We start from the raw sequence: 14,184 nt of genomic DNA, 5'->3' as shown, positions 1-14,184 counted from the left end.
AAAAACAAAATTAGTAAAAAGTAAGTGGGTGACTTTGAAGGAAGGAGACTCTGGGGAAGTAAAATATAAAGCGCTATTAGTAGCGGCTGGGTTTAATCAAATAAAAAGTAAGGATTGTACCGAATCATATTCAGCAGTAGTTACCATTGAATGTTTTAGATTATTGCTTGCACTTTCAGCTAAATTAAACCTGACTGTTAAATTTTATGATGTAAAAACAGCATACTTGTACAGTGACTTAAACGAGGATGTGTATATGACTACTCGACCTGGTTATGAAAAACTGATTGGAGAAGGTAAAGTATGTAAATTGAAGAAAAGTATTTATGGGTTGCCTCAATCGGGTAGAAATTGGTATATGAAAATAAAAACTGAATTAGAAAAACTTGGGCTGATACAGTTAGCATCTGATAATTGTATATTCATTTATACCAAAAACATACCAAAAACATTTTTATTTTGTGTTTGTATGTTGATGATTTAGCTGTAATCTGTAATAATAAGGAAATGCTTGAAAATATTGTTTCTAAAATTAAAAATGTATTTGAGTTACATAAAAATACTAATTCAAAATTTTTGGGAATGCAGATAGAAAAACTTGAAAATGGTATATGTTTGTCTTAAACAGAATATATTGAATCTTTATTGACTAAACACAATCTGGAAAATTGTAAAGCAGTAAAAATGCCAATCGTTAAAGGGGCAGATAAAGGTTTTTCAGGTACAAATGAAAAAATTGATGCAATTTTGTATCAGGAATTAATTGGGGAACTTTTATATTTAGCGAATAGAAACACATCCTGATATATCATTTGTAACAACTTATTTGTCACAATTTAATCATGTACCAGAAAAAAGGCATTATCTTTTGGCTAAAAGGGTGTTAAGGTATTTAAAAGGTACAAAAAATAAAAAAAAACTTTTCTATAGCAATGATTTTGGAGTTTTAAATGCATATGCTGATGCTAGCTGGGGAAATGCAGAAAATGGTAAATCATTTTCTGGTGGTACTATTTTACTAGGTGATTCATTGATAAGCAGAGAAGTGTTAGTCTGTCTACTTGTAAAGCAGAATTATTTTCTATTTCTGAAATTTGTAAGGATATTACAGTGGATGGACAAAAATATGGAAACACCTTGTGAAATGCATGTTTGAAAAGAAAGATTGATTTTAATGAAATATGTAGGTGGCGCTGGCGTTTTTGACTACTGACGCCACCTATACAACTTCGTAAATGTGCTAAACAGTTCAGTTGTTTGTCGAAGTACTGTTATGTGAGGTTGTCATTGCATTATGTCAGAGTTAACAGACTTCGAACGTGGGCAAATTGTTGGAGCACATATGGTAGGTGCTTCCGTAAGCAAGGTAGCCGAGGTGTTTAGTGTTTTAAGAGGTACTGTATCAAAGATTTATTCCGCATATTTGAAAAGCGGAAAAACATCATCTGCTAAATCACAGCGCGGACGAAAGTGTGTCCTGAGTGATCGTGACAGACGATCATTAAGGACAATTGTGACGAAAAATAAGAAGACCACAGCTGCAAAAGTTACTGCTGAAATGAATGTTGTGTTACCGAACCCTGTGAGTACCAAAACAATTAGAAGGGAGCTTCATAAACAGGGAATTGCTGGCCGTGCTGCAATTGAGAAGCCACTCATCAGTGATGCTAATGCCTGTAACAGGGAAAGGTGGTGTTTAAATCATAAAGCCTGGACTATAGAGCAGTGGAAGCGAGTAATATGGTCTGACGAGTCTTCTTTCACATTGTTTCCCACTTCTGGCCGAGTTTACGTCTGGAGAACGCCATCTCAAGCCTATAATACAGACTGCTTGTTGCCAAGAGTGAAACATAGTGGGGGTTCTGTTATGGTTTGGGCAGCCATATCGTGGTTCTCTGCTAGCCCCATGATAACTGTGTCAGGGCACATGACTGCCAAGACTTATGTGAACATTTTGGCCGATCAAGTTCATCCCATGATCAACATGTTTTTTTAAAGGTGTTTCCATATTTTTGTCCAACCCCTGTATTTTGACTGTAAATTTATTATCATAATTAAAATGTAAACAATTTTTGAATGGTGCAGTGGTCTTGAATACAGACAGTCAAGCTGCCATCCAGTGGATCAACTGTGCCAGATCTTCTACGAAATCCAGACACATGAACTTACGGTTTCATTTTATGAAGGACTTAACAAAGGACAATGTTATTAAGTTGAAATATTCACAAATTGATAATATGATTGCAGATTTTCATACTAAGAGTGTCAGTGAAGAAAAATTAATGTATACATTGAAAATAATTTCTTTAATTTCTTAATGTAATATGTTATATATTGTTTGTATTTCATTTTTGTATTGAAAAAATGTTGCTCGCAGGAGGGGTGTGTTGGGTAGAGGCGAGCGAACATTTTTTTCTTATGCGCATTCGTATTAATTATGATGGCGTAGCTGTCTCTTCTCCCGACACATCCGTCATTCGAGCTTCGAGCGTAGGGATATGTTGAGATGTTATTTGCTGTGTGATGGTCAATATGATTTCCTGTGTGATCTTTTTATTAATTATTGGTGTAAATAAAGTGTGTTGTCCTACGATGGCTTCTTTACTCTAAATATTGGCCTCTGAACAACAGAATCTCCACCAACTTTCATGGTTCGATGGTTGGCAACTTATCCAGTCAATAGGACAATATGTCAGTTCCATATTTTCTGCATGTATTGGTATTATAAGTAAAAGAATGAAATAAAAAACTGAAATGTAAAAAATAATGAGAAAATTTCAGAAATGTCTTAAATAAATGATAAATTTGTATGATATGAAACCATAAGAAAAATAAGTTCACAGTTATATTTTCTTTTACAGCAGGTAATGTTAAAGTCATCATCAACTGTTACTACATTTTCAACCTTTGACCAATTATCAACAAATTTGTTAGCAAGCAGACCTACTTCGCTATCTTCTGTTACTACAGTAGCCCAGGAAGAGCAAGTTTCTACTGTCTCTGATGTTAAAACTACATGTGAGTTAAAAAGTACTATGAGATTGTCACCATCAGTCTCATCTATGAAACCATTGTCTTCCATAACTACTGTATCGACTCCATGTAAGTAATCAGATTTTCTCTCTCATTTTATAGCTTAAAATAATTTTATTGCACTTAATGTTACAGCCCCAAAAATTTAAAATAATTAAATGAAGCTTTCTTCTCACAAATTAAACATGTCATCTGATTAAGAGGATTCCAAAAACATGCATTATTTTATGTTTTAGAACTACACAAAATCTCCTGCTTTCAAATACCATTTTGACTCAAATGTTTTTCATGAGTGCATTGTGATAATAGCAGAGATTTTATGCAATTTAAAGGAGTATTCAGTAAACATAGATTTTTATAAGTTTTTTCCTTTTTTATTGCCATAAGAAATAGAATTAGACACTGTTTTGAAAAGAGCATTTAGTGTGTAACTCTATAAATTCTGAATGAATTGGAAAATTTTCATTTGAAAGTTGCTGAATTTTTTATCATGTGAATAATCAGGTAATGAAATAAAGGTGCTTTCTTATTATGTGCCTCCTGTCAAAAATCATATACTTGTTAGCGACTCATTTTATGTCAAGCTAGTGTGTGAAAGCCAACAGACATTTTTAAAATGGTGGCTCATTAAAAATTCCACATAACAGCAACCAATCAATAAAACTGAAAAAGCAAGAAGCATTGGTAATAAAAGACTTATTTTTTTTCCTGCTGTTCTCCATGTACACAGTGATCTGTTTTAGCTAAAAAAAGATCAGAGATTAACACAAACTCAGCATCATCCAGCATTAGCATCAGCATTACACCACCAAAAGAGATGTGATAGGTGCATAACCTGGATTGTCAAGCTAGCAACATCATCGGTTGCCCGATAACTATTTTGACAACATGCTGTAACACTAATGATTATTTTATGTTAAAGTATATAAATGCAGGGCATTAAAATATTTTTTATTAATTTCAATGATGGTGCAAATTTTCAACACAAAGTTGTTGGTTATATTATAATAACTAATAATATTATATATACCATATAGGGAGATTATTAAAAATACAACAATGTTACAAGTTAAGAAATGTATTTGTTGGCGCCTGATCGTCTGCTATGCGAAACCTTTCGCCTCTAACTTAGTTGCCTAGCAACGAATCTTGTAATGCGCATGCGCCAATATCGTTTGTTTTTGTAATTCTTTTTATTAGTGTGTTCGATGAGAAATTTGCTGCTTGGATTTTTGAATGGCTCTTAATTGAGCGGTTAATTTTCTAATAGAATAAAACATGGATTTAAAAGAAATTTAGTTTTGTTTATTTTGTAGCTATAGTCCAAAACAGTGGTCCATCGAGCTGGAGTGGAATTGGCCAAATAAATTGTTGTTCCGAACGTTAAAAGCAATAAAAACTTTAGTTTGATCGTGTATTAAAAACGAAAATGACTAACGCAGATGATGACCTGAACAGTAGAGATAATTCTACAGTATTGTTATTAGATGAAAAACTAAAAGTGCTGAATCGATGTCAGGGACACTTTAAAACTAGGATTATGAAATTGGAAACTTTTTTGAAAGATTCAAATTTGAATGCTGACAAGATGCGCCTTCAAATCAAATTGAATATGGTTTCGGACATGTTATCTCAGATTGAATCGTTGCAACTGGAATATTATGATGTCATTGATGATGAAAATTTATCGAGTGGGGATTTAGAATTTGAAGAAATGAAAGACCGTTTAGAAGAAACAAAGTAAGCTTACAAACATTATTGTTAAATTCAGATTTAGTTGATAAATCTTTAACGAATAATATTAAGGATCCTAAGTCTATCTATATTAAGTTACCTGATTTAAGCTTACCAGAATTTGACAGTTGTATTGAGAACTGGAGTAATTTTAAAAAACAATTTGATAGTTTGATTGAAATAACTCTTCTTTAAATGATATTAAAAAATTGTTCTATTTACGTTCTGCATTAAAAGGAGACGCGAAAGCTGTAGAAACTCCAGAAGATGGTTTTCTGTCTTTATTTGAGGTTTTAATTGATAGATATGAAAATAAACGGTTGATTGTTAATTCTCATATTATGAATATTTTAAATTTTGAGAAATTACATGTTGAATCTTATAAGAGTCTTAGAAATCTAGTTGATGTTTTGAACAAGAACCTAAGAGGTTTAAACTTAATGAAATTAGAAGCTAATGAACTAACACATCAATTCCTTATAAATATTGTTATTCAAAAGTTAGATAAAGAAACAACAAAACAATATGAAATGAGTTTAACATCGACTGAATTACCCAAATTCGGAAGGTTCATGGAATATTTAGAAAAACGATCCCAAATGTAGAAAATTTACATGGAGTTCAATTGCCATCATTAAAAACTAAAACTTCTTATGCAAATAAAGCCAGACATTTCCTGTTAAAGTCGAACAGCAATTCCTGCATATTGTGTAAAATGTCACATTTGGTATATAATAGTTCTTTATTTTTAAAAATGACTCCATTGCAAAGATTTAATATTACTAAAAAACATGCACTTTGTATAAACTGTCTAAGTGATAAACATAAGCTTGCATCATGCAAATCCAAATATTCTTGTCGTTTATGCCAAGAAAAGTACAATTATCTATTGTGTAGGTCTGAAACTAAAAATTCCTTGTGTGAAAAAACTTCGGCAGATCAAGATATTTCGCCAAGTTTGCAGTCGGAAAATCTTTCCATTTCAGAGACTGCAGATGCTCGTAATATGCAGAGCAAAAAGAACCCTAGTTCGCCCGATGTAATAAAAAATCCAAACTTAATTGAAGCAACAGTTTTGCATCTTTAAATAAAATGTAAAAAAAAAAAAAAAAAAAAAAGTTTTGCTTTCTACAGCCATGGTTAAGGTTTGTTCACCGATTCGGAGTGATTATATTAGTGGCAGAGCGATACTGGACAGTGCATGTCAATCATATTTTATGACCTAGCAGTTCATTTCTTCGCTTGGTCTTAACAAATATAAGGTAAATATTCCTATTAATGGGTTTAAGTAGAAATATGATGAATATTAAATGGAAATTAAATGACGTTCTCATTAGTAATAATGACTCTTCTTTCAACTCAATAATAGACCTTCTCATTGTACCTAAAATAGCAGACTTTGTACCTGCTACCAGAATAAATGTAGAAAATCTGAAAACACCTGAGCATATATACTTAGCAGATCCAGATTTTGACAAGCCAGGAAGGATCAACCTCATATTGGGTGCTGAAAATTTTTTCGAATTAGTGAAGGTGCGAAAGATTCGATTATCTAGTACTTTACTTTTCCAAGATTCAATCTTCAGATTTATTGCTAGTGGATTTGTTGAAACTGAAAATTCACATCAGTGGGCTAATCTCACATTTGGAAAGTCTTGAAGAATGTGTACATAAATTTTGGCAAATCAAAGAAATAGCCAAAGAACCCCTTAAAAGCAAAGAAGAGGAGTTTTGCGAATTGCATTATCAGAAGACACATTGGAGAAACGAGAGTGTGCGTTTCATAGTACAGATGCCTATTCGAGAAGAAGCACTTCATCAATTAGGTGATTCAAAAAACATTCTAATAAAGATTCTAATAAACGTCTTATTCAGACGATTAAAAGGTTAAATAAAAACCCAGACCTAAAAAGGCTTTATACCGATTTTATCAATGATTACAAAAGCTTAAATCCAGTGGCGGCTTGTAGCTAAAATTAGTGGGGGTGCTGTTCCAAAAAAATTTAACCTTTGTTTTAAAATTGTGTAAAAGGAAACGAACAGGTATAAAAAGAAAATTTATTTTGAAACTTCATGAAATCTTCCAAGAAAAAAATTAAACATTTCTTAATTACTTTAACCAAAATTGTTACAGTTCAATCTTTGTCTATTCATTTAAAAATGAAATCCTTTCTTCTTGTTTTAATTTGCACGAAATGATCAATAATTTTGTCCTTGATCTCTGGATGACAACTGAGGATATTTTACTATATTAAAAGCAATACAAGCGCATTAGTCTTTCCGAATTCTTAGTGCTTCTTAAAAAAGTTTTCATTCTTTTCAATGTTGAAAAGCAGCGTTCTGCCTCTGATATAGTCTTGAGAACTCTCAAGAGAATTTGTATCAGTTTCGCAATTTCACTAAGAACATCATCTAGATTGTTTTCGAAGATAAATTTCAGTAGCTCAATTAATTTGCAGTATTCATGGATATCAGAACAATTTAGCAGCTGCTAAGTGTTTAGTGAAAGAATATCTGCACATTATATCAATACATAGTATAAAGTCACATATTTCCTTAGCTTCTGCCATCAGTCTCTTTGAAAAATTCTTACAGTACTTTGAATTTCTTAATTCTAAAATACCAGTTTTGAAATATGTTACATATTCATTAACTTTAAACACACTAGTTTCTCTGGATTGCATTTAGTCGTATATTATTTCAACATGAGGCATAATCTGATAAAAAAGCTCTAACCAAAATTTGAAATTATCCTCATTTAAATATTTTTAAATTCCTGTTGCTTTTGCAATAGTTTGAACTGCATTGATGATTGAATTTCAGTAAGTCAACTTTTAAAGCATATTTATTTATATTTATATATTATTATTTTATATTTTTTTTTTGCACATTTTCATGAACTCTATTTATGGTGAAGTTCCACTTTGTGGAGGAATACCACACGCGCGGAGTAAAAGCCAATCAACTTTTCAACAACATGCCAGAATTGCAGCACTGCAAGAGCGACAGTGCTCTTCGCTCTACCTGGCTTGCGTGCTGTTTTCTGTGTGCGCATGTGCAGAACAGCCAAACACTGATGCTAAAGCAAAGTTTAAAGTTTATAAAATTAAACATTGAGCAGTAGTAACAATAAAAGCTCCCTGAGATAATATGTTTGTGCAGACATTGAAGACAATAAAAAGGTTTCAATTTTAACCAATTTATTAACAATATAATAAAGAATAAAAACACAGAAAATAAATTTCAACAATATCAGAGTCTTAGGAAAAATATAATATAACCATCATTCATCAAATAATATTTTTACCTGGTCTCCAAAACACTGGCATTCAATACAAACAAAAATGTCCTAAACATTAATTATGCGGCTTAAAAATGAAGTTGGCTACACATTCAAAACATCCGTGATCAATGGTTGAGAAAACACCTGAAAATTTAAATGAAGTTCTTGAAAGCACTTAAAACCAGCCTAACTCTGTTTGCACGAGGAATCGCCGCTCAAGTATTTTAAATGCCGCCTTCATTGAAGAACATGGATGCCGCCCATGGCAGTCACTCACATGGTAGCCTCTGGAACCAAGGAGCTTTATTCTGGAACAACCATCTTATGGATATGAACCAAGGAACTCATTCTGAAACAATCATCCCGCGGACAGGCACCAAGGAACTTTATTCAGGAACAGCCATCCCGCAAACAGGAGCCAAGGATCTTTATTCACCGGACTGCATGCATCCTTCTGAAGGGGCTGGCAACCGCTCACTCAAGTGCCAGGAAAGCAGGAACTAGAAGGAGGAGAACTGGAAGGAGGACTGAGCCAGAGCGACGCGAGATACTTATATCTAGAAGTATGCATGACGTCATCTCGCAGCAACCAATCAGCTATTGGCACGAATCGGCTTTCCAGATGACAACATCACTTTCGTTTTTGCATCTTAATTAGGCTGAAACAGTCCGTTCTCAACGCAAACAGTGGCAGTAAAAACAAGAAGTAACTAATATATTACATTAAAATAAGAACTAAACTAAATAAACATTTCAAGGAGGAGAGATAATGCAGTAAAAGGTTTACAGTAAGTTATATTTTCCAACAAACACCACGTCGCTGGAACTGTGAAGCGCGCAGTTCCAAACACAGACTTTCGTAAATTTCTCACAAACTGGAGAATGGCTACTGACGTCAAGCTTACGGATTATGTATTTTAAAAGTATAAAGAAAGAATTAAAGATTAAAGGGAACACTATATTAAATATTAAAAATAATAATAAGTGGAAATAGGGGTGCTGCAGTTCCACAGTGCTTATTATGAGCCGCCACTGCTTAAATCCCATGGAAAGGGTTGAAGAAGAAAATCCTCCACCCGTTACTTTCTACTTTCCTCACCATGAAATTTACTAACCTGAAAAATCATCTATGAAATTGTGCATTGTGTTTAATGCATCAGCTTCTTCTACTACAGGATTGAGTCTGAACAACATTTTACTCTCAGGAGAGGTTAAAGAAGATATTTTTGATTTAATTGTTCGATTTCGTAAACATAAAATAGCACTGGTTGCAGACATTAAACAAATGTTTAAACAGATTTTAATCAATTCATCGCAAAGGAATCTTCTACATATCTTATGGAAAGAGCATGAAGATGACTCACCTATTATTTTTAGATTGAATTCTGTAATGTATGGGACTAAATGTGCTCCATTTCTAGCTATAAGAACTTTAAAACAGCTTTGGATGAACAGCAGCAATACCCTTTAGCTTCTGAAGTAATTCTTTCTGACATCTATATGGACGACATAGTCACAGGAGCCTCTGATTTTGAGTCTGCTATTGAATTAAAGAATCAACTAATAAAGATATTCGACAGCCGTGGAATGTCTTTACACAAATGGCAATCTAACTCTAAGAATGTATTACACACTTTAATATCTAAGGAAAAATTTCACTTTGATTCCACTGAATTTACGAAAACTCTTGGCATAATTTGGCAACCGGAATCCGACATCTTTACTTTTAAAGTCGCTTTCCAAGGCTAGTCATTTTTTACAAAAAGATGTTCTTTCAGTAATTGCGTGGTTGTATGATCCTATTGGCTTTATCGGGTCAGTCATCTGTAAAGCAAAAGTATTCCTTCAGAAACTATGGTCTTAAAAAACTGAACTGGGACGATGAATTACCTGAACCATTTGCCAGTGAATGGAATCATTTCATTTTAAAGGAATAGAAAATCTTAAGATAAGAAGATATGCTCTGCATTCTACAACCAATAAAAGGGCTATCGTAGGTTTCTCCAATGTTTCAACATCTGCGTATACAGCAGTGGTCTACCTAAGTGCCACTCAAGATAACCCTTGTTTAAAGTTACTGGCAAGCAGATCTCGAGTAGCCCCTTTAAGGACTCTATCTTTACCACGCTTAGAACTCTTGGCTTGTCTTCTACTTGCTAAGCGTGTTAAAAAAATTCTGACTTCTATAAATATAGGCATTGAAAAGGTAACATTATATTTGGATTCTACAATTGCATTAGCGGGGATAAATGCTTCACCACATCAACTCAAAACCTTTGTTGGGAATCGTGTTGCGAAACTTCAGTCTTTATCAGAAAACTTTGAGTGGAAACATATCCATTCTAAGGAGAATCCTGCTGATTTGGTTTCTCGTGGAGTCGAGCCTAGTGAACTTTTATCTTCAGAATTATGGTTCCATGGACCTTCTAATCATGACATGAATATTATAGAAAAGGCTTGGATATTAAGGACTATGAACTTTACGAATGCGAATTGAAAATATTTTCCAGAAATTTCTCCTAGTATTACTTCTAGTGCTGATTTTATTAACTATTTTCTTTCTTTAAGTAATAGTTTTGTTAAACTAATTCGTATTCTTAGTTTTATTTATAGGTTTATTTCCAACTGTCGACAAGGTAAGAGATCATCAGGTCCTATTACTAGAGATGAATTTATGTATGCCAAGCTAGCAATGGTAAGGCTAGTACAGTGAGTAGTATTCAAGGAAGAAATTCAAGCCCTTATATATGGTAAAATTATAAAGGATGGTAACTTAAGTAGTTTAAATCTTTTCGTCGACGAAGATGGAATACTTAGGTTAGGTGGCAGATTAAATAAACCATCTTTATCCTGTGACCAAAAGCATCCTATTCTGCTGTCTAGGGATCATAACTTAACTACTATAATTATGCAATACTTCCATTTAAAAAATTTACATGTTGGTGCTCAGACTTTGCTTTATTGTGTTCAACAGGAATTTTGGCCACTAAACGGCAGAAACGCTGCTCGTAAAATAATACATAACTGCATTATCTGTTTTAAAAATAAACCTAAAATAGCCCAACAACTTATGGCACCATTGCCGAAGGAAAGAGTTTCTGTGAGTCCCCCTTTTTCCGTAACTGCAATTGATTTGTGCAGAACTTCTTACTTAAAATATAAAAATCAATGAAGAGGTACCTTAACTAAGATATGTGTTGTTATTTTTGTATGTTTAGTTACTTGAGCGATACATCTCAATTTTGTTACAGATCTAACATGGCAGGCTGTAATTGCAACATTAAAAAGATTTTTCGCGCGACGTGGCCTTAGCTCAATTATATATTCGGATAACGCTACCAACTTTGTCGGGCCAACACCGATTTGAAAAGGCTGTTATACCTTGTCAAAAGTTCCCCTAGTCTGTTGTCATATTTAGCTTCTGAATCAATCATTTGGAAATTCAATCCACCACATTCTCCCAACTTCTGTGGTAAAAACGAGGCCGAGGTGAAATCCTTTAAACATCATCTAAAACAAACTACCGGAAATGCAAAATTGACTCTCGAAGAATTTTTGACTGTTGTAAATCAAATTGAAGGTATATTAAATAGTAGACCTCTATTACCTTTATCTTCAGATCCAATGAAACTTTGACCCCTGATTATTTTTTAATTGGAAGACCTCTTAATGCTCTACCTGAACCTTGTATAACAGAAATTCCCGACAATAGACTTTCCCACTGGCAGAAAATTTTTAAAATGAACCAAATAATATGGAAGAAATGGTCCAGAGATTATCTAAACAATCTTCAACAGAGAAGTAAATGGCTCTTTCAGAAGGATAATATAAAGATAGGTACTCTTGTATTAATTAAAGAGGATAAACTACCTCTATGTACGTGGATAGTAGGCCGTATCTATGACACCATTCCTGGAAGCAATGGCAAAGTCCATGTTGTTGTTATCAAAATGCCTCAAGGACTGATAAAACGTGGAATATTGAACCTGTGTAATCTACCTATGAACGATTGATGTAGTGAATTTATATTATAATTACTTGTACAATCAAAAGTCGTTAATTCGGACACCCATAATCCGGAATGATCTATAATCCGGACCTCAAAGCTACAAACTTTCTGCGCAGGCATCAAGCATGTAAGACCTTGACGGCTACGAATACGCGTGTGCGCAAAATACGTTTACGAATGCGCGTTTAATGTATAACAGACGGTATAAGCTAAGCTAAAATTATCTAATTCAGTTAATGTTCCAGATTGTGTTGTTCCTTAATCTTCGAATTGGATTCGGCTTATTATTTTTTGTAGACTGTTAGAGCAATTTTATAAAAGTAAGCTTGAACTTTCAATTATGTCAAATAGAATTTCTGATATATATTTTATATATATATTTACTAATATGTAAAAGATCTACAAGGCGAAAGTATGTTTTGACGTCCATTAAACAAAAAGTGGAATTTCTGCAAAAAATGGATAAAGGCATATCCTTTGTTTATCTAAACTTTAATGTTTGTTTATCTAAACTTTGTTTATCTTTAACACCCTGGCACGCAATGAATTGGAAGTTGATCGTCAGCACTATCCTTATCTTCAGGGCAGATGTTTTTATTTTATTTGGCTTATAATTCCTTACTAAATGTAATATTTCATCTCGATGTACTCCGTCTTTGATATGATTTAAATCAAATTCCTCGTCATTATAATTTGCTTCCGATGCGAAGAAAGTGACAGAGGTTATTGAAAACGAAAAAATTGCGATTGACAAATTAGTCGGTATTCTCGACACAGCAATTATAGGACTTGAACAGCGGAACTTTGTAACTAAACAAGAAATTATGTCTGCTTAATAGAATTAAAGAGAAAGTATTATCACATAAAACGAAGCAACTTAAACAACTTACATTGAAAGAAATGTTTAATAAAGTAAACAAATAAATATTAAGCTTTTTTTTTTGTAAATTTTGATACCCTTTAGATCATAATTGTTCTTTATTTCATAAATTACGGTTTCATATTTTTAATTTTGTAATTTCTGCATGCCATCTTACCAGATTTAAACTGATGATCTATAATCCGGAAAAATCGATAATCCGGAATCGGCGAAGTCCCGATGAGTCCGGATTAACGACTTTTGACTGTATTAATATTGCATTTCTATTTTATTGTAATGTAGTAATTTGTTTGTTATTCGTGTAATAGATATATTATTACATTTAATTGTTTCTAACTGATATATGTATCAAACTTTGAATTTTTTAAATAATTTGTATTAACTGTTAAATAATTTGTATGAAATTAGTATTTCAACGCCGGGCGGGATGTTGGCGCCTGATCGTCTGCTATGCGAAACCTTTTGCCTCTAACTTAGTTGTTTAGCAATGAATCTTGTAACATGCATGCATCAATATCATTTGTTTTTGTAATTCTTTTTATTAGCTTGTTCGATGAAAAATTTGTTGCTTGGATTTTTTAATGGGTTCTAATTGAACGGTTTATTTTCGAATAGAATAAAAGATAGATTTAAAAGAAATTTAGTTTTGTTTATTTCGTAGCTACAGTCCAAAACAGTGTTCATTGCTTTTAAATTGTTTAATCATTACAGTTATCATTTAGAAGAAAAATAAAAAATCTCAGGTTATATCTAATGGCTTTTCTAACATCAAATTGTGATGGACAGTCATTGGTAGGTATGCTGTCGCGATTTGATTTTTCGACTAATCTTTCGAAACTATCCTGACTTGTGGCTCTATCTATAATAATATAGTGAACTAATTTCTCTTTTGGTCTGAATTTTAATGATGATTAATATTAAATGGTGATGTTCGTCAGTAGAGGGCACCTTCAAAATACAGGTTCATTAGACCAATGATGACAGCTGAAGATAGAACCTGGCATCTCTTGCTCTCAAGCTTTTATGCTTTTTACTCCGAAAGCAGCTGTCCTTGAAGAAAGTGGTATAGCCATATATTTCGTGGTCAGTGTTAGCTACACTGTCGTAAGATCAAGTCCTTATTTAAAAAACAAAAGTGAAATTTCTGGACATATGGTTATTTTTTACTATAGCACATTAGTGATATCATTTAAAAAATTAATGTAATAAATGCATAACTTTTTCATTCTAATTTAAAAATGTTTA

General features: G+C 32.9%; 1 protein-coding gene across 4 annotated transcripts in view; it reads left to right on the top strand.

Moving 5' to 3' along the window:
* LOC118200638 (uncharacterized) overlaps positions 1 to 14,184 on the top strand; it is a 122,982-nt gene that overhangs the window by 52,643 nt on the left and 56,155 nt on the right. For all 4 annotated transcript variants that reach the window (XM_085811592.1, XM_085811590.1, XM_085811593.1 and 1 more), the window contains one exon: positions 2,862 to 3,102. In XM_085811592.1, the coding sequence (XP_085667718.1) occupies positions 2,862 to 3,102 (241 nt within the window). The remainder of the gene's footprint in view (positions 1 to 2,861; positions 3,103 to 14,184) is intronic.

Source organism: Stegodyphus dumicola, chromosome 2 (assembly GCF_044657685.1).
Source record: "Stegodyphus dumicola isolate Sdum_Otavi_A_Nest chromosome 2, ASM4465768v1".
Taxonomy (NCBI): Eukaryota; Metazoa; Arthropoda; class Arachnida; order Araneae; family Eresidae; genus Stegodyphus; species Stegodyphus dumicola.
This window is presented reverse-complemented; position numbering and strand designations above follow the sequence as displayed.